Source organism: Epithele typhae (assembly GCF_022376455.1).
Source record: "Epithele typhae strain CBS 203.58 chromosome Unknown BXZ73scaffold_85, whole genome shotgun sequence".
In the NCBI taxonomy this organism is placed as follows: domain Eukaryota; kingdom Fungi; phylum Basidiomycota; class Agaricomycetes; order Polyporales; family Epitheliaceae; genus Epithele; species Epithele typhae.
The window spans coordinates 113,733-141,089 of NW_025954276.1; the positions used below are offsets into that span (position 1 = coordinate 113,733).

Genomic DNA, 27,357 nt, shown 5'->3' on the forward strand with positions numbered 1-27,357 from the left:
GATTACCATTAGGAGATATGCTTGATAACTCCCCAATCCTCTGTTGGTTGCCCTCTGCCACTCTGCAGTGATCTTGAACTGTTTACCCAAACCCTATTGAAAAGAAAAATACAGTAGGCCAGTGCAGGATGGTGAATGGCAGCTAGCTACACTGTAACAACTATTCTGTGGGATTTCGGGTTATAGGACACAATCGGGATAGATTGGAGGGTGCTCAGGGTGGATGTGTCGCACTTGAGCTCCTTTGAGCACTGGAGACATGCAGACACACAGTGTATGCACAGTAGATGGTGGTGCATAGAAGCAAACACATACTAGTGTACAGTACAGGCGGTAGCGAGCACATACCTGCACAATTACCTAAGCGAGAGGCGGGGTTGCACCTCCAGTGCCGGGCTCCGATAGGGGGACAAATCACACTGGAAATAAGGGCAGCCTTACAGGTCATAGCTCACATTCTCTCACACATCCAATGAGCTGTTGGGACAGGCCGAAGGAGTTCACACAAGAGGGAGGTGGATTGCCGCCCACAGAACTGCGCAAGCGCGCGGTGTCACCGTTCGTGATGGGGAGTGACCCGGGGTGACGCCCAGTGACGCGGATGCCAGCGAAAGCCCGATGGGCTCGGGATGGGCCGTCGGTCGTCTCGGCCCCAGGCGAGCCCATCCCACAGCCCATCCCACTAGTGCTGTGTCACATACAGAAGTGTTACATACATCCTCTATATAACACGTTATATGACTGTAAGTAACTAACATAACATGAGAGGGTCCAGGACCCCATGTCAGATAGTGTTATTTTCGGGGAAATACCTTCATTCATGTCCCTTTGTATGGCTTATGCTCCTTGGTGTGTTTCCCCAGTCAGAAAGGCAATGAAACTAGGATAACACAGTCCGTAGGTCCGCGCACCTAGGGACACGCGCTTATCAGAGGCGCCGAGTCCTCTTCGCTCTTGATTGCCACTTAGAGATCGTAGGCTTAGTTCCTAAGCTCCAGAAACTTCATAGGCGTGTAGAAGATGTAATTGGGTACGCATAGACACCCATGATCTGCACTGTGTAGGTCAAAGTAAATGATGCTATGGCCGCCGGTATCAGGATTCAGGTTGCCAGTTCTCGTGCCGTTCCCACCGCGTGCGTGCTGTCGGAGGGGGTATAGCTGCGCAAAACTGCCCTCTCTTCATCTGCAACCCCCATCTCCCTTGCTATCATACCCCAAAGCTGCGTTGTGAGTCGATACAGCAACCCAGGCCTGTACAATTTCGACGGGACGTCCCAGGTTGACACGACCATTGCGAACGATCTGTGGCACCGTTTGCCACCCGCACTTCAATCTGTTGGGCCGTCGTCGACTATGTCAAGCTCGACAGCACTACCCTTTTCAAGCTCCCCATAGACAAGTCATCTTTGGGTTCTGCGGACCACTGCTAGATAACATTGAGATAACATGTCGGACGTTGAGGATGAACCTTGTGGTGTTGACGACCTCTAGTTGCACAGATAACACGCCCGCACCTTCCTAACACGCTCTTTTGCATTGATAACATGTTTATAGCACGTCATGTGACATATGTTATATACATGTTAATAACACTTGGTTGTTACATGACATCGGGGCCCCTCCTTCGAAAATAACATGACAAACCTATATGACAATCTAACACAGCGCTACATCCCACGGACAGCCGACCAGGCCCCTAGTATACCCTTCCATCACGGGTTTAGCACGGGGTATGAGCAGAGGCAGAAGTTGGCTGGCCCCCTTGTATCAATGCGGGTGACGTCATGGTTATGTGACATTGACCCAGCATCAATGCGAAAGACATTTCGCGGGTTCCGCGTGTGCAGAATATACCGAGATGGTTGCGGGGCTCGATGGCTCGAAGAAGCCAGACGGGCGAACTGTCAACGACCGCGGTGGTGATCTAATCTTGGGAAAATATCAACGGCAGCAGCGTCGTCTCACACGCAGCTTCTCTCTGTCCCGTACTGGCCTGCTCTGCGTCCTGAATCACGACTCGCCCTCAGTTTCCGTCCAGCTAAACGCAAGTCTCCAGCGCGCGCGCAAGTGCGGTAGATCTTCCAGAAAACAGCACAGCTGGGACAGCAGCCCCAAAGACCTGGTTCGGAGTAATTTTCCAGGCTCCCGACAGCCGGGCTAAACTCAATCAAAGCAGGGGTACGGAACTGGAGGCGCGGCGGTCCGCAGGCTTTGCTGTGAACGTTCATGTCTCTGTCGTCCTCACCATTCCCCAGCCCTTCCTCGCTGCCCGTGCTGTAGACCCTCGGGATCCCGCCTTCCTTTCAGGCGGCGTTCAAACGTGCTGCTGGGAGCATGCCCCGCGCCGCCGCTTGTCTTTTCCTCCTTCTCTCATGTCTTGTCCTCCTCGCCCCCTCCAACGCCGTCCTCGTCAACCGCACCATCGACGACCAGAAAGGCGACTCTTCCACCGGCGCTGTCCCTGTATACACCCCTGGAGACGCATGGGCGGATGGGCAGACATGCACAGGGTGCGCTCTCACTTCTCACATCATCAAGGCAAGCGTGTTCGACGGCACATGGCACGACTCGACCTACCACCCTGGCGACCCCCCGCGGACCATCTCGGCCTCCTTCAACGGATCCGCGGTCTACGTGTTCGCCACGCTTGCCAACAACTTTGGCGGTATCACGACATTCACGAATTACACCTTCTACATCGACGGCGGCCTTGTTGGGCAAACGGTGAGGGCCCCCGCATCCACCGCCGACTTCATCTACCGCTTCCCCGTTTACATCAACACCTCCCTTTCCAACACACCCCACAACATCACGATCATTGGAGGAGGAGGCCCGAACGCGACTCTAATCCTCTTCGACTACATCGCATATACCACCGAAGATAATACCTCTGCCTCTTCCACTTCCATCCCATTGGTCGGTCGCGCCTCCGGAACGAGCTCCACATCCTCTGGCACGCCCTCTGCTGCGACCACAGACACCTCGACGAAGAGTTCCAGTAACCTTGGCGCCATTGTCGGCGGGGTCGTCGGCGGGGTTGCCGTGCTCGTCCTTGCCGGCCTGGCCTTGTTCTGTTTCTGCCGTCGTCCAAAACCTTCCCCCACCGAACCCGATCTTTCCAACATGATTGAACCTTTCCCCACCACTCGACCCGGACACTCCCAACCCGCTCCTCCCCAGCGCCGGCATTCTCGCCCGTACCTCCCAAGTCTCAGCCTTGGCAACAGCCGCCTCGGCCCAGGGTCGTCTGTCAGTGGGGCCACAGTCAGTGAGTCTTCCTAGCCCACTCCAGCTCCGACGTCCGCTGTCGCCCCTCCGTGCTGAGCAATGTTGACGCGCGCATTTTCGTCTCCGCAGCCTCGACGGAGCCTCTCGTGCCCATCATCGGCCACCGCCCAACCCTTCCCCCACTGCCACAAGAACCGCCCGCTACGCCGGGCGAGAGTGGCAGCCGCGGCCGACCGCGGACGGACCGCGGCGAACGTGGCGAGCGCGCGCAGATGCGCGCGAACCTCGTCCAACGCATACAGCTGCTCGAGTCCCAGATGCGCGCGCTCGAGAGCGGCCAGCCCTCCCCCCAGGCGACGACGCCCGCGTCGGCGGCCTCGCCCCTCACCCCGGGCCACGGCCGCGGCGAGAGCACGAGCAACCTGTCCGCCACCCCGACGACGACGACCGGGTCCTCGGGCTCTTCGGGACGGTCGCGTGGGGGCCGTTCTCGGGGCCGCCGGTCGGAACGCAGCGGGCAGCTGCGCGCGGAGCTCGCCAGCCTTCGGACGGAGATCGCGGAGCTCCGAGCGGAGATGGAGAGGGACCAGCAGTTGCTCTCTGAGGCTCCGCCGCTCTACGGTACCTGACGGGAGGCAGCGCGTGGCGCGTGGCGGGAAGGGGGCTGCGGAGGAAACGAGGCGAGGCGAGGCGAGGCGGTGGAGGAGAGGTGGCGACAGCGCTGCCGGTGAGTGCGCGTCGCCTCTCAGATCTCAGCCTTGCCCTGGACGTAGTCGGGAATAGGCGGTGCTTGTTTGTATTGTTATTATGGCCCATGGCGCTTGTTCTTTAACGATCTGACCGCCGGACACTGTTGATAGAATTCAGGTCGTGCTTCCCCGTACACGCCCGTCCACCTGCATGCCTGTGCGCCCGTCAATAACGCCTCCATCCGGGAACCTTGACGGTTGGATGTTTCGCAGCCACTCTTCCATGTGCATCCCGTCTCCTGTCGACTGCTATCCAATGCCGAGGTGATTGCGTTCTCCGCTTTGCTGCCCTTCTCTTGTTCTTCCTTATTACTGCTCGCCATGGGCACACTGCTCTTCTCCGTTTCTTCCCCAGCCACGCCACCAGTGAGTCGCCCTTCGATTCGCGTTCACGTGAGACTGAACATCCGGTACTCCTCCAGACTCCCACACGGCCACTGCCGTGGACTTGCACATCAGTCACTCAGGCACGATGCGCTTTGTCACCCTCAGCCTACCAATCTTTGCCGTCGCAGCTGTGCTTTTCGGGGTGCTCGCCATAGCTGTGATCGTACTTGCACTCATCGTCCTCCAGCGGCGAAGTTTAGGCAAGGCCACCGCGAGCTTGGACAGCGTCGACGTCGAGCTCAACCAAACGCGCCAAGATACGAACTCCACCCCCAGCCCGCGCAAACCGCGAACATGGCCCCCGCGCACGACGCCAGCCTCCCCTCCTCAACGGTCCAGCCCCGGAGCCCCTCCACCAGCACCGCTATCACACCCACCGAAGTCGCATCCCCCGAAGTTGCGAAGCCGTGAGCCACATCAAACCCACGCCCCACCGCCTCCGCCTCCCCCCGCGGTTGCAGCGAAGGTCTCGACGGCGCCAACGACGCCCATCCCCGTCCTCCTCCGCCACCCGCGCGGGCACAAGCCCTCAGCTCCTCCTCCCGCCGCGCCGCTCGACCTCCTCGCGCCCGACGACGACGACGCGGTCGGGCTCTCCGTCTTCGGCTCGTCCCCGCCCGCGAAGCCGCCCCCGCTCGACGCGCGCCTGTCCCCGCTCCCGCCGGACACCGCGCTCGCGCTGCACCACCGCGTGCGTGCGCCACCGCGCGCCGCCGCCGTCCCCGCCGTCCCGTGCGCTCCCCCGTGCGCGACCGTGATCTCGAGCGCTCCCCCGTGCGCGCCCGCGATCTCGAGCTCTCCCCCACGCCGGAGAACTGGCGGGGGCGGGGGCCGCGGCGCCCCGCGAGCGCCCGTGCCCGCGCCCGCGCTGTCGATCACGTCGACACGGGCGGCGCGGCTCGTGTCGCGCCTGCGGGCGACGCTCGGGGAGCTGCAGGAGAAGAAGCGGGAGCTGCAGACGCTGGTGCACCAGCGGCGCGTCGCGTCGTACGAGGACGCGGCGGCGGAGGCGGAGGCGGACGGGGAGGAGGGCGGCGCTGCTGGCCAGGGGGAGGGAAGGGACAGCGCGGCGCTGGACGCGCAGATCAGGATCGTGCGAGGGCAGCTGGAGGAGGCGCTGAGAGCGGTTGAGGAGAGCCTGCCGAGGGAAGGGGGCCGTGAGGGCCCGGGACGGTAGGACACCGAGGAGGGTGAGATGATCCACAGCAGGGTTGCGTCGAACGCCTGGATGGGCCCTCGGAGCACGTGTGTTAGTGGGTGGGTGGCTATTGTATTACATATGTTCATATGTCGAGTTTCCTAACTTTGTCGTGAAGGCTGCGCAGGCTGCGGGCGGCGTTGTGAACGGACTGAGCATTCTCGCTGTTGTGGACCGGTGTTCATCGCTTTGTGGGTAAGTACCATGTGCTCAGACGAGTCGTTCCCTATTTCACGGCAACGAGTGCGTGCCAAGCCCCTTCCAGCTACATAACCACAATCATGTGCGCACACATGGAACTTAGTCTCGTTCCCAGACGCTCTACGAGTACACCCAACACACGCCTGCCCCTACACGGTGATTATATAATAGGAAGGGGAGGGTATACCAAATTGGGAAGGGGAAGACTGAATCGGGAGAGAATGAGAACCGTGCAAAAGCTGAAACTCTCACGCGGGCGGGGCAGGCGCGCGTTGGGTGTGCTCGTAGAGCGTCTGGTGCATTTCGGGCTCGGGATGTAGATACGTGACTTTGGCGGTCACTCCGATTTTCCCCGATGTCCCGTTCTGGTAGCACCATGACCTCCTGTGACCCCCTTACGAAGGCGCGGCCTGACTGCCCCAGGGCCCAGACGCCAGCGACAACGTTGAGTCTGACGCCGCGACGGAGAGCGAGAGCTCTGTACACGCGCGCCTACCTGGGCTCCTGCGCAAAGGCTCCACCCGTCATTCTCATCTTCGGCGTGTCCTCGCACTGAACTGTGCCTGCGGTCGAACCCAATCGCAGACTTAGGGTGCGTGCGCGACACGTAGGCAGATCCCACCGGGGGTGACAGCCTTCACGAGGTTCTGCCGCATGCTCAGAGGGCTTTGGGTGGGCGGGAAGTGCAGGGCCTGTCAACGCATCATACAGGTCCTCGGGTAGCTCCAGCATCAGTGGTGTGTAGCGCGGGCTGGTCATCCATGTCCTTCATCTGGGATGGGTGCGCAGGCGTGGGGTCCTCCTTGATACCCACCCAGTTCAGTTTCTCCACTACAGCCTCCCCACATGGCTCGTCCGCCAGCACCCACTTCCCAGGCAGTTCATTTCCAGAGCCAAACAACGTGGTCATATATTACATATGGACCACCATATACAAGGCTGTTTGGCTGAGTGGTATCGACGCTCGCCTGTGTGTGTGGTACAGGGTTCAATCCTGCCTCTCCACATAATTTTTCCATCTCACACCAGCAAAGTTGTGCCCAACGTGGGTATTTGCCCCACAAACGTGTTTTTGTGCTGCAGTAAATGATTAGGAGTAACTGGATTTAGAATGGGTGCCAATGGGACATTATGAAGGAAAAAGCGCGAAAATGACAAAACACGGAATGGCACCCTTGCACCGAAGCAAACCGCAAGCAACGCCAGAGAGCTATACCACTGCGTCAGGATGCCTTTGCAAACTTATTTTGTATGTAATATATAAATACCGGGTTGAGCTTTAAAAGGGACAACGACATTGAGGGTGGCTCTCAATGAGTGGAGATCTACCGCGGCTCACAATCTCAGGAGATCCTTTGCCGCACAGTCAGAAGTACGAACCATGTACTGTAGGATTTGGTGCGTGACGGCCCACGGGAACTCTCGCACACTGCCGGATGACTCAGCGATTATATAACGATCAGTTGGTGACTGTCGTCACGTATGTGCATCCCGCGCCCGAAATGCACCAGACCCTCCGGCAAGCGGAGCGGAGCGCTGGAGGGTCTGGGAACGAGACTAACATGGAACTGAGCTTCGATGGATACGGGAGCCTCAGCGGCGCGACAATGAGTTTGCGAACGATATAACAAGCATCCCGAGGAGGCGCCAACTCCCGGTTCCAGCAGGCGCGGAGCACCACAGCTTGCTTCGGTCCGCTCAGCTCCGCTGTCACAGCGGAACTACGAGCTCTGCATGCGCCGATGATGCAGCACTGGTCTACACTCGATCCGAGAGTCGCGTTCGCGACAAGGACTTCATCCATGGAACGCCGGAATGGAGGGAGTCAGGGCGGTGGACAACCAGAATACGCGTCTCGAGTGAGTGATGTTGAAATTATCTGCGACACTGCATATGGCCTTATCCGTGTAGCTCCGAAGATAACAGCTTTCCAGGACCTGGAGACGGTGTGGACCGTGTGGTTCAAGATGTGCTTCGAGCGCGGGAGCGGGATGACGGCAATCCCACGTCTCAGTCGTCCGCGCCAACACAACGCAGCACCAACGTGATGGGACTGCCAAACATCCTGGATCATGTCGCAGATTGAGTTGTATGGAGGCGCTGCAAGCCACCAGACTACATGAAGGGTGCGTGCTGGAGCTCCCATGCCGCTCGTCTCCACGCGTTCTTTCCGCTCATGCCTGCGCGTTCCTTCCGCAGTGCCTCTCACATTCGTTTCGTCCCTTTGTCGATCATCTTTGCCTTCCTTCCGTTTTCCACCTGGAGCAGAAGTGTCAACCGCACCGTCGATGACTCCGACCTCGCCATGGTGTACTGGCCGCCGCAGGGTTTATGGTCAGTAGGCAACACGTGCGGGGGCTGCGACATCAACCCTTCCAATGTCAATATTAGCCTCGTGCATAATGGGACTTGGCACGATACCACCCAGAAACAAGATCCACAAGTCCATTCTATCTCGTACATGTTCACAGGCAGTGCGATCTACGCTTACAACATCATCGCCAACACCATCAAAATGGGGCTCACCACGACCTTCACCAATGTGACCTTCTACATCGACGACCAGCTCTCTGGGAGTTATGCCCATGACCGGGACCCTACTGCTTCTGACTTCCTGTACAATGTCCTCGTGTTCAGCGCCACCAACCTCTCTAACGGCCCTCATCGATTCGAAATGCGCTCGGATCCTCAAGGCGCAGACTCCCTGATATTATTCGATTATCTCATGTACACCGCCGAGGACAGCCCAATTCCACCGATTCATGCATTAGATTCTACCTCAACAGTCCCTCCACTCACCGGCATGCGTGTATCGGATTCCACCACGACCTCTTCATCGACGGCCAGCTCAATCACAGTCCCTCCCTCGACCGACATACGTGCATCGGATTCTGCCACGGCCTCCTCATCGACGCCCTCAGAATCCACTTCGAAAAGTCGCAATGGGACTCCTCCTGCGGTTCTGGCGGTCCTCGCCGCCATCATTGCCGTCTTGGCGGTGGCCCTAGGATTTTTCTTCTTCAGACGGCGGAGACAACGGGCACGCGCGCTGAGGTCGGGAGCAAAAGAGGATATAGACGGCGGCGGAAAGCAAGCACTAGAAGTCGAAGTCCCGTCCCGCCTGCTGTCTTCCGCGCGCGGTGAGTGGTGGTCCTTTCGGGACGGGCGCGCTTCGGCGCTTCGAGCGGCCGGACTGCGAGCTGAGCTCACTTCAGGTGCAGGACCCGTGCGAGCCCGTGGGGACGTGGGGAGCCTCGCCCAAGCCCCAGAAATACCACCCAGGACGAGGCCCGCCCTCCAGCCGCTGCCTTCCCCACCACCGGTCTACTCCCCGCCCCCAGACCACGACGCGGACGTCCCCTGCACGGCGTACTCCCCCACGACCAACTTCTCGAGCACGTTCAGCGGCGCGCTCGCTTCGGTGCAGTTCGTCGTGCCGAGCGGGCGCCCGTCGCCCAGCCCGACGAGGCGGCCGCTGCTGCCGGCGCACACCCGCCCACGCCGCGCGCCACCGCGCGACGACGTGCCAGCCCCGGCGGTATCGGTATCGGGCACGGAGGCGTCGATACGCGCCGCCGAGTTTGAGCAGATGCTGAGCGAGCTCGAGGAGCACCGCCGCGAGCTGCAGCTCATGCGCAAGGGCGGCGGTGCGCCGCGCTTGGCGGTGGTGAACGCGCAGGGGAACGAGTCGGCGTACGGCGGTGGGGTCGGGGCAGGGTGGGAGAAGCTGGACGAGTTGGACGAGCGAATCCGGAGGGTGCAGGCGATCGTCGAGACGTGGAGGCGGTTAGCGAACGAGACCATGCCTCGGCGGCGGCGGCGGCGGCGGTAGTAAATTGGAGTTCTACTGGCGCGGCGCGGTGCGTGGACACTGGACGGAGTACATACCTCAATACCATTGTAATACTTGCACAATTGGACGATGGACCATCATGCGTATCACAGGTATGTGGCAGCGAACTAGGAATGAGCGCGATGTCATGATGGTGATTGGGCCGCCGGTAAAAGATTGGTCGCCGCCTTAATCGGCGCTTGGACGGAAGCGTCTTTGCTGTGCCCCGTTCGAAGCTGATGCGGTTTACTGCTCCCACATCCATCACTTCTCACCCTCCTGGAGTTCCGCTTGGTCATGCTCTTGACTCCCGTCCTCGACGGACGCTTTCGGTACAGGCCGGGGTCGGTCGGACTGGATGTCTTAGAGCCAACAGATGCAGCCCGCGCTTTCGCTCCGAGTGGTCCTGTTTCCATCCACGTCCGACGACGGGCATGGTGCAGTGAGAGATGATCAGACTTCGGGAATGACTGGAACGCGCTCACCCCCATATGTCCATCGTGTTCTCTCCCCTGGTGCCGTCATGCTCAAGAGGAAGACGCCTGAGCCAAACTCTATCTGCTCGTGGAAACGACCCCCCCGATGGCGAATTCGTGGGGTAAGCACGGCTTGCTTTCGACCATCTCCTTTAGTGGCCTCAGCACGGGCAGTCGCCCTAGTCGTCGATATTTATGTCCTCGAGGTCGACCGCTGCGCTCCGCCTCACCTTCCACTCCCTTGTCCTCACCCTGTGCCTCTCCTTATACTCCCGCGCCGCACCCACAAATGTCACTATCGACGACACTCTCGGCGACGCATCAACTAGGACGGTGCCTCTGTACAATCCCCCCGGCAAGTGGTCCGAAGGCTCAAAATGTCCTGGGTGCTACATCAGACCCAATACATATCCAGGAGGTCAGGTTGCGGTGGAGCACACCTTCAGCCACACCTGGCACGACTCAACCTATCATGCCATGCAAGGTGAACCGAGCTCGGTGACAATCGAATTCACCGGCACTGCAATCTACATCTTCAACCTCATCGCCAATGTCATCAGCGGTACCACGACCACTACCAGCCTCACTTTTACTCTCGACGGTGCACCTCAAGAACCATTCTCGCACATACCAGACCCTGCGGGCCGCTCGATCATGTACCACGTACTCGTTTTCTCCACAACCGGCCTGGCCAATCGGCCGCATACACTAGTCATGCAGACAGATCCGTCTACCGACTCTCTCGTACTTTTCGACGAAGCCATTTACACGACGGAGAACGACACCACTCCTACAACTTTCTCCACCCGATCGGCGACACTGTCGTACACGATTTCGAACAATCCAGGCACATTCACGAAGGCCACTCTGTCGTCTGAATCGTCTGAATCGTCAGCACATCCGACGGGATCGGCTTCAGGCGCTGCCGCAGGACCCCAGAGCGACCAGTCCAAGACCGTCGTCATCGGCGCCGGCGTCGGCGCAGCAGTCGGCGTCCTCGCCGCGATCCTCACGCTCGCGGCCGGTGTCTACGTCCTACGCCGGCGCGGTCTCATCGTCTTCCACCCCTCCACCTGGTCCATCCGGTCCATCCGAAGCCGCCGCCCCCGCTCGCGCGCGACGCCCTCCCCCGCCGACTCCTCCTCCTCCTTCGTGCCCTTCGTCGCCCCCGCCACGATCCCCCGCCCCGCCCCCGCGGCACCGTCGCCGCTGCGCCTGCGCTTCGATCCGAACGACATGATCGCGCCCACGCCCATCACCCCGCGCGACCGCGGCGAGCCCCTCTTCCCCTCGAGCCCCACCGAGTCCCCGCACCCGCACTCCCCGCACGCCTACCACTGGAACGCGAACGCGCTCGTCCGCGGGCCGGCGCACCGCCCGGACGTGCCCGCGCCCCCGTTCTCGGAGAGCACGGACCACTCGGTGCGGCTGATGGAGCTCATGGACCAGATACGCCTGCTGGAGTCGACGATGCGCGACATCACGGGCGAGGAGAAGCGGAGCGAGGAGAGCCTCCCGCGGGACGACGCGGCGCGGTTCCGGAGGCTGAGGGAGCGGGTGAGGACGCTGAGGACGCAGCTGGAGCACGAGAGGCGGCTGATGGCGGAGGGGTTCCCGAGGGACGAGAAGGAGAGGGTGTAGGGGGGCAGAGGGCGAGGATATTTATTGAGGTGCGTCGTATCGTGCGGGTCGTGCTGGGGAGCGTGCGCGTTGACCCACGGATGCCGTTAGGACAGCGAGGACCCATGCCTTACGATGCTGTATTGTACTATGGTCTTCCGCTCTCCGCGTGTACTTCAACTCCCCTGCAATGTGTATGCTCTTCCCGGACGACCTTCGGCGTGGGCGGGGCTCGAACACGCGCCCTGATGTACCCGGGAGTCCGGGTGCCCATGCGCATTGCGCATGCGACATCGGCTCGCTGGTGCCATTGAGAATAGAATGATTGTGAAGGTGAGTTTGCGATGCATACACCACCCAGGAGTCATTGGTTGGTCATTGGTTACAATCATCAGATGGCAGTCGTGCGAAGCCCCCGACAGCGCCCGATTGCCGCGACCGCGATGCCGGGCTCGTACACCCGCCGTCCTCGCAGCAGCGAGGCAAGTAGCCATGACTCCACCCTGGACAGTTTGTTCATCTGCGCCGCCTTCATCTTCAGATCGACTTTCGCAACTATCCGTCCACGCCCAAGCACATCTTTGCAATCCCTCGTCTCACTTGGTGAATGGTCCTCATCGCTCAGTTCACTCAGCGCCTCACTTCGCAGGCTGCTCGCATGCGTTGATATCATGCACGCTGGTCAGTCCCATATGACGTGCAACGTCTATGCGCACGCTTCCCCCTCATGACAGACCAGAGACCTGTGAGCTCAATACAGGCTGCGGGCCGGTCGGGCAGGCTCTGCCCATTTATACCTGGAGCGAGCAGTCATGTACACCGACTCCTTCACCTCCCCGACTCATCCACTCCACGACCAACGGCTCATTCAATGAGAAACACATCGGCGCGCGGCGGCATGCTTCTGCTTCTCCTCTTCACTCTTCTTTACGCAGCGCACTCTTTTGCACAGATCAATGTGACCATTGACGACGACATGGGCGACTACCGCACTCAAAAGAAGCCACTCTACATTCCAAGTAACTCCTGGAAACAAGGGTCGACGTGCGAGGGTTGCAATGTTAGAGGAAAGGCACTTGGAGGGGAAGTGGAGGAGAACCGCACCATCAACGGTACATGGCACGACACGACATACCATCCAGTTCCCGGGCCGACATGCTCAATCGTGATCAACTTCATCGGCACGGCGATTTACGTGTTCAATATCGTGCTAAATAGCGCCAGCATCCCTGGTACAACCATCGACACCGAACTCTGGTTTATTCTCGACGACATTGTGAACCCTACGCCATATACACACAATCCTGACCCATCCGGTCCCGACATCATGTACGACGTCCTTGTCTTCAACAGAACAGGATTGCTCATGCAGGAGCACCGGTTGACCATCGAGTTGGACCCGCTCACGGCTTCACTCGCTCTCTTCGACTATGCCCTCTACACGACTGACGACCCTTCCACCACGCCTCTCTCCTTCGCACAGTCCGCTTCAACCAGTTCCTCAATCACCCCGTCTACGCGAGGCGACACTTCGCACCCAATTACTGTCGATACCCAAGTTCATTCAACAGTATCCCCGATCATCCCGATCTTCTCGTCGTCACCAAATCCCACCACGGCCCCTTCCTCTACGGCCCCTCCCTCGAGTCACTCTCCCAAGCCCTCCGCGTTGCCGATTGTGGGCGCAGTCGCGGGCGGAATCGCGGGCGCCGTGCTCCTGTCCCTAGGCCTACGCGTCCTCCTCCGCAACCGGCCCACTCGCCGCCGGCACCGGCACTCCTCTCGTCTCTCCCTCGAGAAGGAGTTCGTCCACGCCGAGTCCCTCTACCTCCGAATCGCGCGCGGCAAGGACGGGGCGCTCGCCAGCGCACCGTCGACGATCGCGCCCACGACGCGGGCCACGGTCGGGCACTTCTCTCTGTACGACGTGCCAGAAGACCCGCCGCGAGGCCGCCTGACCTCCGACGCGGCCCGCGCGCGCGAGCCCCCGTCGTCGACGTCGGCGGCGCAGCCCCCGCCGCCGCTCGCCCCGGCCCCGACCCATTCACGCCGCGTGCGCGTGCACGCCCGGTCCGCCGTGCTCTTGATGGCGAACATCGCCATGCTGCGCGCGCAGGTCAACAGCTTCATCGAGCACAGGGCGGAGGGAGAGCGCTTGCCCGAGTATCGTGCCCGGGAAGGTGCGAAGCCGGCGCGGAGTCGTCGGCTGAACATGACTTGATGTTCGACGGGGAATATGAGTATGTCTCTTCGGTCTGAACGGGAGTTGAGGCTCACGAAAATCATAGGCAGGAAGTGCATTTCGTATGTCGCATGTCTGGATGTTTTGTTGTCGACTGGTCCGAGCCTTGGCAGTGCATCGCACTGGGCTCATGGTTCACCTTCGTGTTTTTGCTCCTTACACATCGGATTTGTTTCAACACATGGCAACGATAGGCTTTTTTCTCTTTCGACGGGTCGCTGTATGGGACATCGTGTGCTGTTCACTGTTCAAACGTTCAAGACGAGTTTGAGCCCCAAGAGCTTGGGTTATGACGTCATGGATCCCACGAGGCCTCCACCATGGCCCGTGGCACGCTGGCTGGCAGGCGGCGACCCTCCCGGTCCCGCTGCTTTTTATACCCACAGCTCGATGATCTGCTTGTCTCATCGACCTGGACTCGGATCAGTCTCTGATGTTCACGTTTAGACCCCGAAAACCGAATCAGAAGCGCTTGGCTTGGCAGATGGACTCACCCAAGGTCAATCGACGCCGACGAGTGAGTCCTGAGTACTGCGAGATCTAATGTTCACTTCCTCCCTTTACCCTCCTGGTTGGGTGCCGGTCATCCAAGCATGTACCTCACCGCTCGCCTTCCACGACCTCTTCAATTGTCCCTCCTTGCTTCCGTATACCATCTTTGCACCTCCTCTGTTGCGGCAGCCTCCGTCCAAAATCGCACAATCGACGATGAATTTGGAGACAGTGTCACAGGCCTCAAGCCTATCTACTCCCCCGCTGGTGAATGGAGCCAAGGCAACTCATGCTACGGTTGTCTCGTCCAGTTCGACCCCCTACAGACTTTCAATGGCACCTGGCACAACGCCACCTACCATCCGGACACGGACACGGAGCCCTTCTCGATCACCCTCCAGTTCTTTGGCACGGGCATAACCGTGTTCAACGTCCTTGCCAATACCCTCCCCTTCGCCGATAACCTCTCGTTCATTCTCGACGGAACCACGGTGTCGAACTTTGTGCATGTCCCGACGACGTCTTCTTCGAAGTTCCTATACAACCAAACCGTGTTTTCCACCGAGAGCCTGAACAACTCTCAACACGAGCTCGTCGTTCGGGTGATTGGTGAAAGTCCAGTGCGTACCTTGTTTGACCGCGCGGAGTATACCTTTCAAGACGACGGGGAGGTCTCGACATCTTCGGATCCGGCTACAACGGGTACCACCACTCTTCCGAGCTCGACCTCCTCGAGTATGAGTCCAGCTCAGGTATGTGGTCGTCCCGTCTCTTCGCCGGGTTTCTTGGTCAACGTTCGCCCGTATAGTCCGGTGGGAACGGGGTCTCCCAAGGCGACTCAAACGGAAATGCCCACCGTTCTTCTTCCCCCACTGCTGCGATCGTCGGTGGGGTCGTCGGTGGACTCGTCCTCGTCATCTTTCTCGCCGTACTCTGTATGCGCCGACACCGCTCCCAGTACACGCGCCCCTCCGACGTTATCTCTCTCGACGGAAGCCTTCCCGGGTCTCAAAGCCGGCAAGAAATGCAGGAGCTCCGAAGCGACCTCGAAGAAGGCGACGCCGGCATACTTGTGCCCCCCGCGACGTACCACGATCCTACCCCACCATACGATGACCCCTTCCAAGACCCGGACACGCCCATAGCGCATGCTCCGCCCCTCCAGCCCAGCCGTCGCCGGTTCCGCGTCGCGAACCCCGACTCCCAGTACTCGCCCTCCGTCTCCAGCGCAAGCGCCCTATCCTGCGACTCCCCTGCGCGTGACGGGTACGGAAAGGCCGCGGAGGAAAGCGCCGAGCGCGAGTCGTTGCAGAGCCTGCCGAGCTACCGGTCCTCGCGCGCGCCCACCGTCGCGCCGCCGTACTCGATGCACGCGCCTCCGCCGTCGTTTGGTTCCCAGTGGCGGGGTCCTGGGGCCGCGGAGCTGGTGCCCTCGGGGCCGATGCCTGCGCTTCGGTCGCAGACGCAGGGGTTGCTGGAGAATGAGAGGGCGTAGGCTGTCCGCAAAGGCGGAGCGCGGACGGGGGGGCGGCGAGAGGAGGCGGAGGAGTTGCCTCGATATCATTAGCGTGGTGCGCATCTTTAGTTTCAGCCTTCTCGGACGCTTGGTGTACGTTTTGATAGGAGATCTTTTTACGTGACGCTTCTCAGGGAGATTGGGCGAGGGGACGCTCCACGTGATGTCGCAAACTGCGCTCGTTCCGTCTCCGCACTCCTCGCGGCCTTCAGCGGATCAGCAAGCCACGAGACGTACTGAAGAGCGTCACCCAGCATCGGACCCACTTCAATCGAGTAGCTTCGTGTATGGAACGCAAAGCCCTATCGTAGGTATAGGCCAGTAGTAAGCAGTCGAACTCCTTATTGATCTTACGGCTCTTCAACGGCACGTCTTCCACGTCGTCGCAAAAACTGTGCTGAACGCTTCTTCCACCGTCCGTCGACGCTCCAAGCGTCGCTACGCCCGCGCCGTACTCACTGCCACTGACACGACAAGAAATGCCGGATATTCGGTGCCCGAAAAGGACCTGGGACACGGTACTGCCATGGTACCTGTCACGGTCACGTTCTTTGTCTGGTCCGCGCCGGACCGGACAAAGAACAGGAATCCTGTTCCGGGCATGTTGGGGGCATGGTCAGGACCCGGGCAACTCCACCAGAGGTATGTCCGGCGTTGTCTTATCAAAGTGTCCATAAAAGGCAACGAGGTATGTCCGAGTTATCTTAGCAGACGCCCCATATCGGGATAGACGCCCATAATGTATGTCCGGACTTATCCTATGCGAGGGGACAATGGGCCCCGAACGCCGGCGCTTATGGGCGGTCTCAGCTTTCCACCATCCTGCACGCAACCTGCACGTCCTAATTAGCAACGTCGACTCACTCAGGGCGCACACCGGAGATTGGTCCCAAATGAGAACTTGCTCGAGTGGCTAAAGCAGCTGCTGGTGAGCCACCCCAGATGTCTCTTCGCGAGGCTTCGCAGCGCATGCGCGTCGCGCAGGCCCTCTCGGATCGCCGCAGATGTGATGACCAGAGAGAAATTCGACCGCAAGAAACGGTGGCAGACTAATACGCGAATCATGCGAGTGGTGGTCGGAAAGGATGAAGGTACGTGTTGGTCATTGCAGATATGCACGGAGTCGAGAAGTGGAGGCTATTGACACGACTCATCAACGACAGCTTCACCCGCCAGTGTCACGTCGCGCCGTTCCGCATGCCTCACGCTCGCATGGGGAGGGTAAGCGCAGCCGACTGTGGAGGATGCGCCAACGAGGCCCCTCGTTTTCGCGGCACCGGTTCTCGAGACATCTTTTCGGCTTCAACCTCGACTTCTACTCGCCTTGTCGCTCTCTACTCCATCCTCCTCTTCCAAGAATCCCAAAGCGCACATATCATGGTCTTGCTTGTGGTCGTCCGCCTAGTGGCTCTCAGTGCGCACCTTTCTTTATCCTGCACACCCACGACCCCGCTCTGACCTATCCTTATATACTGCGACTTCTCCGTGCTTTCCATCGCTACTGGTGCGCTCATGGTGATCACCCTTTCAACCATATACGTCCACCTCCCCGATATCCTTTATCCACACGTATAGGGGCTCATCATTGACTCGTTCCGCACCAGCACCTTCATGTCACTCGTCGTGTCCGAGTCCTTGTGGATCTGTACGCTCTGTAAGCCCCTGCGTTCAGCGCCCTCATCCCACAGATCCTCCCGACGCTCGAGGTCTAGCACAACACATGTGGACGCGGCGCATGCAAGCGTTCCGCCGCACGCCAAGCACAGCTTCAAAGGCGGGTATGGGTATGGCTGCGATACCTACTGCCGCCCGTACTGACATGTCGGTGACGACGGCGCGGGGTCGCGCCGCTCGTACAGCGAGCTCGGCGACGCCTCGAGTCAAGGGCAGCGCCCGGGCGTACGCTAGCTACACCTCGCCCCCGCAGCACCAACCCCGGTGGCCGACCCGCGAGCCATTATTTGGCGAGGACGAGGACGGTACGACCGCCTCCCCACGCTCGGCCTGTGGACCGGCACTACCAGTACCTCCTGGTCTCGCCGCCCGCCCATTCCGTGCGTCTGCGCTTCCACTTGGCGCACATAACACGCGGTTTTCTATGGAAGGTGTACACGTTTGCGTGGGTGACGGTGCGGGTCATGTTGAAATGACCCTCGGGTCACCCTGGTGAACCCGAGCAGTGGCAGTAGCACGGTGTAGTACCAGTTGTATCATTCCCTGCATCTGTAGGTTTGTGTATTACGAGACATACGTATTGTACCCATGTACCATACATTCAAATATGCTGCACAATAACGACTCAGAGTGCCGGTGGGCTCTACAAGGGCTTGAACACTCGGGGAAAATGTGCGCGGCGAGCATGACGTCATTGGTCACGTGGTAAGGCGCCTAACAGACGTATGTCCGAGTTATCTTAGCGCCGAATGACAAGTTATCTTAGGCGAGGGCGATTTTCGCGGGTCGACCGGACATACCTTTGGTGGAGTTGCCCGGGTCCTGCATGGTCTGCGCCCGCGCAAGCAGCCTGGTCTGCAGCAGACCAGGGTGTGGGCAGGATTCATGGCCTTGGCCTGGTCGGCCACAGAGGTGGTTTTGTGTTCAGACTCTTGCCGCCATGTAGTAGTTTACCAATAAATATATTTTCATCATCAGTCATACATTCTGTGTGCTGACTGTACGGGAATTTCCGGGGCCGAACATGAAACCATCTCTGCGGCCGACCAGGCCAAGGCCATGAATCCTGCCCACACCCTGGTCTGCTGCAGACCAGGCTGCTTGCGCGGGCGCAGACCATGCCCCCAACATGCCCGGAACAGGATTCCTGTTCTTTGTCCGGTCCGGCGCGGACCAGACAAAGAACGTGACCGTGACAGGTACCATGGCAGTACCGTGTCCCAGGTCCTTTTCGGGCACCGAATATCCGGCATTTCTTGTCGTGTGACAGGAGCTCGACGCACTACGACGACGACCATGCATACCTATCTGGACCACGCAGCGCCGGCGCGGCGGGGGCGACCGCGCCCACCACGCGGGGCCAAGCCTGACAGACGCGCCTTCGCCGCAAGTGCCAGGATGGCCTCGGCGTGAAGAGGAGGCTCTGCAGAAGAACCCGAAGGTTGCGCGAGTTGAGGGAGTCGGAAAGAGCAGAGACGCTGCTGTAATACTGTACACCTGGAACTAGGAAGCCTACCAGAACCTCTAGGTCGAGGTTGTTGAAGCCATCACTTATCGATGTGCTGGGAGTGCATCGGCGCAAAGTAAGTGCGTTGCATCGAAGTTGATCGGGGAAGGTCCATGGGGCGGGCGCCTGTTCCGCGTCACCACAAGCTGTGCGTCGGCCACCTGATAGGCTTGCCGCGTGATCCACTCTTGGCAATGGTTCATACCCACCGCCAGGCACCAGCTTCCTCTCTGCATCGCCGCCGTCACAACACACCAATCGACCAACCAGGCCTGCTCACCCTCTGACATCTGTTCATGGATATAGCCTCCGTACTTGTACACACCAAGGCCCGCGGGGAAATGTGCACACTGGCAAATCGATGAGCAGGACGGGAATGATGGGGGGAGAGCTCGAGGCTCGAGAGGGCCGAGAGCCTTGGAGGTCACGTCGCACTTGATCGGCAGCAACGGATGTGCGGCCATCAAACCCGCTCCTCCTCCTGCGCGGTCTGGGGGGAGCTCGGTGCGTCTCTCGCTCTCTCTTCCCCTCCAGCACCTGGTGCACATGCACCTTTCGGCTTCTCTCCTCCCCCTCCTCTGAAAATCCGCGTCGGCAGCGCGTCCTGATGCTCTTCTGCTCTTGCCTCGTCCCACTCCTCCTTTGGGTCGCTGCCGCCGCCACCTCCAACCCCTCCAACCGGACGATTGACGACCAGAAAGGAGATGACGTGCTAGGGACCGTACCCGTCTACGCGCCCTCCAGCGCCTGGAAACAAGGCGCGACCTGCGATGGCTGCTACCCCCTCAACACCGCGAACGTCCGCAACGGCACCTGGCACGAGGCGACGTACACCCCCGATGATACGCAGGAGCTCACCATAACCGTCACCTTCACCGGTACCGCCGTGTACGTCTACAATGTGCTCACCGACGCCGTACAGAACAAGACCCCGATGTTCACCCGACTGACCTTCACTCTCGACGGCACCGAAATTGGCGACTACACCCATGGCCCCACCACCGACACGGACTTCGAGTATAACGCGCTAACGTTCTCTTCAACCGGGTTCGTGAACGAGCCGCATACATTCGTCATCTCCTCAGGCAACGAAGCCGCGTCAGTCATACTGTTCGACTACATTGTGTATACGGCCGAGGAGAATACACTACCCGACGCCACCACCACGTCCTCGCGCACGTCCACCTCGAACCCGACTACTTCCACGACCAACTCTGTCTCCAGTCCTTCATCTTCACAATCTCCCCCATCGAGCACCGCCCCGGCCTCCTCCTCCCTCAACACCGCCGCGATCGGCGGTGGAGTGGCGGGCGGAGTGGTCGCGATCCTCGCGGCCGCGGCGCTGCTCTTCTTCCTCTGTCGACGGAACCGCAACCGCACTCCCGACACTGCCGTCGAAGACATGCAGTACAGTGGATCGAGGGCGGCGAGCACCCCCGGACTTGCCGGTGGCGGCCATCCGACGACGCTTTCCGCGCCGTCCTCGTCCGGCGCATACACTGGGGGTAACTCCGCCGCCGCCGCGGGCAGCGCCGGACCCATCTACTCGCCGGTCTCGGCTGGTTCCACGGCGAACGTCTCATCCTCGGGCGATCCCTTCGCGTCGCCCTGCGACGCGCACCCCTCTCCTTCCACACTCTCGAATTCATCCTCCCGCCCCTCCACTGCCGGCAACGAGGCGCAGCCAACGTCCGCGCTGGGTCCCCACGCCCTCCGACCACTCCGTCGGATACCTTCCGACGTGCCCGTCAGCCCCGGGGCCACGTTGTATGCTGCCAGCCCTTTGCAGCCAAATCGACTGTCGTCCGCCACGTCGATGGCAGGCTCGCCCCGGCCGGGCACAGGTTCGGAAGCGTCAAGGCCGGAGTCATCCACTACGTCGTCCACAAACAGCAGACCGCTCCGTGTCGTCCAGCCGCTCCCGATACCACCCACCGAGAACGGGTTCCCGGCCGAAAAGGCGCAATTCCCAGACGCTGCGGTCGTGCACAGCATACCCGTACCCCCAATACCCGAAGAGCCTCCGCGATCGGCGTCTCCTGGAGCGATGTCGACGGCGACAGGCATCTCGACGCTTCGAACTCAATTGCAGATACTGCAGGAGGAGGTCGAGCGGTTGCGGGAGCAGCAGGAGCTGCAGCGGATGATGGACCTTCCCCCTACGTACAGTCAATGACTTTGAGACGACCGACCCGTTTCGTGCCCGTACTTGTATTCCCTGTGCCGCGACTGTGGCTGGGCTGGACGCTGCCTTTACGTCCGTTGTCGCGTGCTTGCTTATCATCTTATCGCCACATTTAGTTTTTGTTTTTTTGCGTTTCTCCATTCATACTGTGCACTCCGTCTGTAGACACACCATACGTTTGAGTGCTGTCTTTGTCACGAAGTTCTATATCACCATTTCAACGTCTCGTCATCGCCCCGGAGGTGAAGGTCGTGTCAGTAAGGCTGCGGTGCAACATCCCCAGACTCTGGTGTGTTTCGACTCGGGCATTTCCTAGCAATTAAGTCGTCGCAAATCTTCATCAGCAAAAAAGCATTCGAAGGATATAGAACATCCACAATATGACGAATATTCAATGGAAAGTTGTTCTGGCGTGTTACACATCGTTGCACCGTCTGGTCGGAACCATTGGAATCTATTCCAATGTTTAGGACTCCAAGCTTCCCTTGCGTCTGGGCCAACCGTCCGGCCATCTGCTCGCGCGGCAGATGTGCAAAGAAGAAACCGTGTGTATTCACAGTGACTGCTGCATACAGAGACACGTATATGTACTTAATACGCGCACGACACACTGAGTCGGCCACGCGACTCGGCCGCGTCGCGCACCTGTCTGGTCAAAGTCCTCCAGATAGCCCAGCAACGCCTAAACTGACGCGTGCATCGCATCGATCTTGTGGCTCGAGTGGTGCGCGCCGTGAGGGCGCGATACCGTGTATACCGGCACCATCTTCTGCTGCGCGCGGCGCTCAGTGCAGACAGGGCGTGTCCAGGCATATAGTTGCGTACTGTCAAAGACAGAGGAAAATCCGACCGGGAATCCCGCAAGCAGGCCCGTCGGAGCCTGGAGGGGTGCGAAGTGCGGGTTGAAAGGCACCTACCTGCAGCCATGAGCTCCTCCGCGGAGAGCTGGTGATCGGCGGTCAGGCACGCGTCGGCTACACGGGTGCAGCAGATAGCAGTACACATAGACGGCGAGCACTCACCATGATCTCTGCGTGAGTGCGAGCTCCTCGAAATCCACAAGTCACTCGAGGCTGTCGGAGTGGATGGTCCCCGGCGAGGGTTCGAAGTGATTAGCTGGAACGTGCAAAGAGAGCGCAGCTACTCTTGACAGATAGACGCCTGTAGAATGACGAACACAATAGACGCCGACGGGCAGGAGGCATCGGACATCAACGCATCACTCATGGAAACAAGGTAAGGAAGGTAAGGAGAGCTGGGTGCGTCTCTCGTTCTCTCTTCCCTTCCAGCACCTTGTGCGCATGAGGCTTTTGGCCGCTTTCCTCCCTCTCCTCTAAACTCGCGTCGGCAGCGCGTCCTGATGCTCTTCTGCTCTTGCCTCGTCCCACTCCTCCTTTGGGTTTCCCTTGCCGCCGCTGCAGCCTCCAACCGGACGATTGACGACCAGAATGGGGATAGCATATCGGGGACCGTACCCATCTACGCCCCCTCCAGCTCCTGGAAACAAGGCGCGACCTGCGACGGCTGCTTCATCCAGCTCAACACCGCGGACGTTCACGACGGCACCTGGCACGACGCGACGCACAGCCCCAATGACGCGCAAGACCTCACCATAACCGCTACCTTCACCGGTACCGCCGTGTACGTCTTCAATGTGCTCGCCAACACCGTGCAGTACACGACCACCTTCACCACTCTCACCTTCACTCTCGACGGCACCGAAGTTGGCGACTTCACCCACAACCCCTCCACCAGCACGGACTTCCAGTATGGCGTGCTAACGTTCTCTAAAACGGGGCTCGCGAACGAGCCGCATACACTCGTCATCACCTCGGGCGGCGATGCCTCGTCACTCGTGCTGTTCGACTACATGGTGTATACGTTCGAGGATGTGGAGACACAACCCACCACGGTGACGGAGACGACTACTAAGACGCCGGTGAATCCCACTACTTCTACCACCCCCACGTCCTCGCCCACATCGCCCACATCGTCGTCCACATCGCCCACGTCCACCCCGAACCTGACGGGAACAAGCAGCAGTTCGGCTTCGACTTCGCCGAATACTTCCACGACCAACTCTATCTCCACTCCTTTATCTTCATCACCTTCCTCATCAAGCACCAACGCCGCAGCTCCGACTGGAGGCTCGCTCAATGCCGCGGCGGATACAAAGCCGTCCACCCCGGTCGCGGCGATCGCCGGGGGAGTGTCCGGCGGTGTGGTCGCAATCCTCGCGGCGGCCGCGCTGCTCTTCTTGCTCTGTCGACGGAACCGCAATCGCGTTTCTGGCGTCGCCGTCGAAGACATGCAGTACAGTAACGTCAATGGATCCAGTGCGAGCACCCCTGGTATTGCCGGGCCCGGCCACCATCCGACACTGTCCGCGGCGTCCTCGTTCGGCGCATACGCCGCGGGTAGCTTCGCCGCCGGGGCGAGCAGCGCCGGTATCTACTCGTCGGTCTCGGCTGGCTCAGCGGCGAACGTGTCATCCTCGAGCAATCCCTTCGCCTCGCCCCACGACGTGTACGCCTATCCTTCCACCCTCTCGCATTCATCCTCCCGCCCCTCTACGGCCAGCAACGAGGCGCGGTCGGCATCCGGGCAGGGCCCACAAGCACTCAGACCGCTCCGCACGATACCATCCGACGTGCCCGTCAGCCCCGGAGCGACGACGTACGCCAGCCCTCTGCAACCAAATCGACTGTCAAGCCTCAGCCAGTCGATACTGCCGTACGCCGACCAAATGGTGCCACTCACCGCCTCCGCCGCGTTGATGGCAGGTACGCCCCGGTCGGGCACAGGTTCTGAAACGTCGAGGTCAGAGTCGTCCACCGCGTCGTCCAGGTCGCTCCGCGTTGTCCAGCCGCTCCCGATACCGCCCACCGAGAACGGGTTCCCGGCCGAAAAGGCGCGATTCTCGGACGGTGCGGCGGTCGTACACAACATACCTGTGCCCCCGATACCTGAAGAGCCTCCGCGATCGGTGTCTCCTGGTGCGGTGTCGACGACGACAGGCATCTCGACGCTCCGAAATCAGGTGCATATACTACAAGAGGAGATCGAGCGGCTGCGGGAGCAGCAGGAGTTGCAGCAGATGATGGACGAGCTCCCCCCTACGTACGTTCAATGATCCTAAGATGATTGACCCGTTCCGTATCCATACTTATATTCCCTGAGCTGCGGTCGTGGCCGGGCTGGACAATGCCTTTTGGGGTTTGCGTACCCGTTGTCGCGTCTTTGCTTGTAATGTTATTGTCTTATTTTCTTATGGCGTTCTTGTGTTTCTCCATCCATACTGTGCACTCCGTCTGTAGACACACCATACTTTGAGAGTTGTTGTCACGAAGCTTTATATCACCGATCATTCTAACGTCTCGGCATTGTCCTGGAGGGTGAAGGTTGTGGCAATGAGGCTATGGTATAACATTTTTAGAGTCCAAGTTTCGAGAGTCCACCACCTCTGCCACCACCTTCTATGGTTAATCAAGTATGATTTAGTTCATGCAGATGGTGCGCTTGAGCTGAGCCGATGACGGTGAGCTGCGAGTATATAAGTACATGGTGTATGCCGTCACGCGATTTGGTGTCGCGGGCGCTGATCTTGTTCTCAGGACAGCCTCGAGGTACCTCTTGCACACGTCCATGTCGATCTTCAACGTTTCAACGTCCAACTCCTGGCCCATTGTTACTATGCTTTGGACTGATCGTAATCGGACCCTCTGGAGTCTAGACTTCAAATCAACGCAACTCGATACATACGAGCGCAAGTGAGCCCATTCGCGACTGGCAAGCATATTTGTGCTCAATTGGTACATACGCGCTCTTGTACAGCAAGGTACATCATCGGTGATGACCGCGGCCACTGTCAATCGTGATGCTGGTGGGGAAAAGTTGATCAGACTTCTCCCGTGGTCGCCCTGGCTAGTGCTCACGGGGTGCTGACAGCGTCCCCCTTCAGGCTCTCCCGGTGAGTTTCCCTTCTCTCCTCTGCTTGCTCTATGCTCTGTCTGAGCTTCCGCTCCTTCCCTTCCCCTTCCTCGTAACGAAAGCCCTCGTGCGTCTCGCGCAGCGGCATGATTTCCTCTCTGTGCCGGCGACTTCCGCACGCCCTCCTCTTCCTCCTCTTTTCCCTCTCTCTCTTCGACTTCGCGGTGTGCGGCGCGGCGACCAATTGGACGATCGATGACCAGAACGGCGACGCCGTAACAGGCGTCATGCCCGTCTACACCGGCGCGTGGAAGCAGGGCGCGACCTGCACCAACTGCGCCGTCTCGCTCGATCACACGAGCGTGCACGACGGCACCTGGCACGACGGCACGACGAGCCCGAACGAGGTCCCGCACGCGATCACCGCCCAGTTCACGGGCACGGCGGTGTACGTGTTCAACGTCGTCCCGAACAAGGCTCTCCTCGTGGAGTCGGTTTCGGACATGATCTTCTTCCTCGACGGGCAGCAAGTGGGCACGTACCAGCACCAGCCAGACGACACCTGGGGCTACATGTACAACGTGTGCGTGTTCGCGAAGACGGGGCTATCCAACGGTGCGCACACGATCGAGATCCGCGCCGGGGTCGCGGAGTCGAACATCATCCTCTTCGACTACATCGTCTATACACACGAAGACGCGGACCTCGCACCAGTCACAGTCACGGAGACATCCGTCCAGTCCCAGAGCCCTGCCCAGACGACCACCACTCAGAGTTCGTCCACTTCTTCCTCCCCTGCGCCGCCAGGCACCCCGTCCAGCTCCAGATCGTCTTCCACAACGTCTTCCACATCCCCAGTTGGCCTCCAGGTTTCTACGTCCAACTCGATATCCTCTCCTTTTTCGACTTCTGGCTCCTCCGCCCCTGAATCTACCTCCTCGGGCCCGAACGCGAACGCGAACGTCGCGGACGACAAGAACAAGGACTCGTTCCCTGTCGGGGCTGTCGCCGGCAGCATCGCGGGTGGCATCGCAGCGATTGCGATCGTGGCCCTCCTTTTCTGCTTCATTCGCACGAAGCAGCGCTCGCAACGGTACACCGACGAGAAATTCTGGGGCAGCGGTACCTGGGACAACCGCGAGCCCGGTGTCGCGGGGATGGCAAGTCGAGAACGTCTGGCAAGCGGAGCGAGCGACCTCGCTGTCCACCAACAGACGACGCAATTCTCCCCGAACCGGCTCCAGACTTCCTTCCACAACGTGCCGCCAGCGCCCGAGTCCGGGTACTCACAACGCGACGGTTCGGGTTACGCCCCGTCGTCCGTGTATCCGCACAACGCATACGCGGGATCGCGCGGTTCCGGCTCCCCACGCACGTCGCTCTCGGACGTCCCCTCCCTATCCACCTTCCACGCCGCCTCGCCTTCGCGCGCCCCCACCGTGCTCACGCAGGACCGCCGCGCGCCCGCCGACGTCCCGCAGTCGCCCGGGGCGACGACGGTGTGGTCGCCCGCCACCCCCAAAGCGCCCTCCCCCTTCGACGACGCGGTCGCGCTCGGCTCGGCGCCCACCCGCAGCATCACGCGCACCCTCAGCCAGAGCCAGTCCGAGCACGAGCTGGCCTACGCCTCGTCCGAGTCCGGCCGCACGACCATCACACCGGGCCTCTGCACCGCCGCGCCGTCCGCGCCGCCATCGTCCTCTGCGCCTGGGCCGGGGTCCGCGGCGATCCTGACGGCGGTGGAAGAGAAGGCGCAGCCCGCGCGGGACGAGGCGGCGGCGATCCGCGGCATCCAGCTCGACGTCCCACCGATCCCGGAGGGCTCGATTGCACGCTCACCGGGGGCGGAGAGCGTGACGGGCTCGGGGTACACGACGCTGCGGTCGCAGGTGCAGCTGCTGCAGGAGGAGATCGCGCGGCTGAAGGGGGCGTTGCCGGTAGACGAGGCTCCGCCGGTGTACATGCGGTAGCGGTGTTGGCGGTGGGGTCTCTGAAGGTTGTTAGACCACCGCGCCGCTAGGTGCTGGCAGTGACGCTGGACAGCCCGGGACTGCGTTCGCTGGTGTCTGCAATATGGCACTGGCGTACTTGCCACGCATTCCTCTTTGTGTGTAGCTT

General features: G+C 60.2%; 5 protein-coding genes across 5 annotated transcripts; all 5 read left to right on the top strand.

The window, feature by feature from the left end:
- Positions 1-2,411: 2,411 nt before the first annotated feature.
- BXZ73DRAFT_21365 (uncharacterized protein) lies at positions 2,412-2,876 on the top strand (the record flags this gene model as incomplete). The annotated part of the gene is made up of 1 exon (XM_048017622.1): positions 2,412-2,876. A coding segment is annotated over one exon (465 nt), but the record flags the coding sequence as incomplete, so codon positions are not given.
- A 5,146-nt stretch (positions 2,877-8,022) lies between these two features.
- Positions 8,023-13,467, top strand: BXZ73DRAFT_23714 (uncharacterized protein; the record flags this gene model as incomplete). Its single annotated transcript, XM_048017681.1, has 5 exons — positions 8,023-8,701; positions 8,987-9,458; positions 11,013-11,158; positions 12,629-13,189; positions 13,265-13,467. Coding segments are annotated over 5 exons (2,061 nt in total), but the record flags the coding sequence as incomplete, so codon positions are not given.
- A 6,264-nt stretch (positions 13,468-19,731) lies between these two features.
- BXZ73DRAFT_81626 (uncharacterized protein) lies at positions 19,732-21,300 on the top strand (the record flags this gene model as incomplete). The annotated part of the gene is made up of 1 exon (XM_048023538.1): positions 19,732-21,300. One exon carries the CDS (start codon positions 19,732-19,734, stop codon positions 21,298-21,300), a length of 1,569 nt encoding a protein of 522 aa, XP_047872667.1.
- A 1,369-nt stretch (positions 21,301-22,669) lies between these two features.
- BXZ73DRAFT_54860 (uncharacterized protein) lies at positions 22,670-23,191 on the top strand (the record flags this gene model as incomplete). The annotated part of the gene is made up of 1 exon (XM_048021233.1): positions 22,670-23,191. A coding segment is annotated over one exon (522 nt), but the record flags the coding sequence as incomplete, so codon positions are not given.
- A 2,290-nt stretch (positions 23,192-25,481) lies between these two features.
- BXZ73DRAFT_26564 (uncharacterized protein) lies at positions 25,482-25,928 on the top strand (the record flags this gene model as incomplete). The annotated part of the gene is made up of 1 exon (XM_048017736.1): positions 25,482-25,928. A coding segment is annotated over one exon (447 nt), but the record flags the coding sequence as incomplete, so codon positions are not given.
- Positions 25,929-27,357: the final 1,429 nt, after the last annotated feature.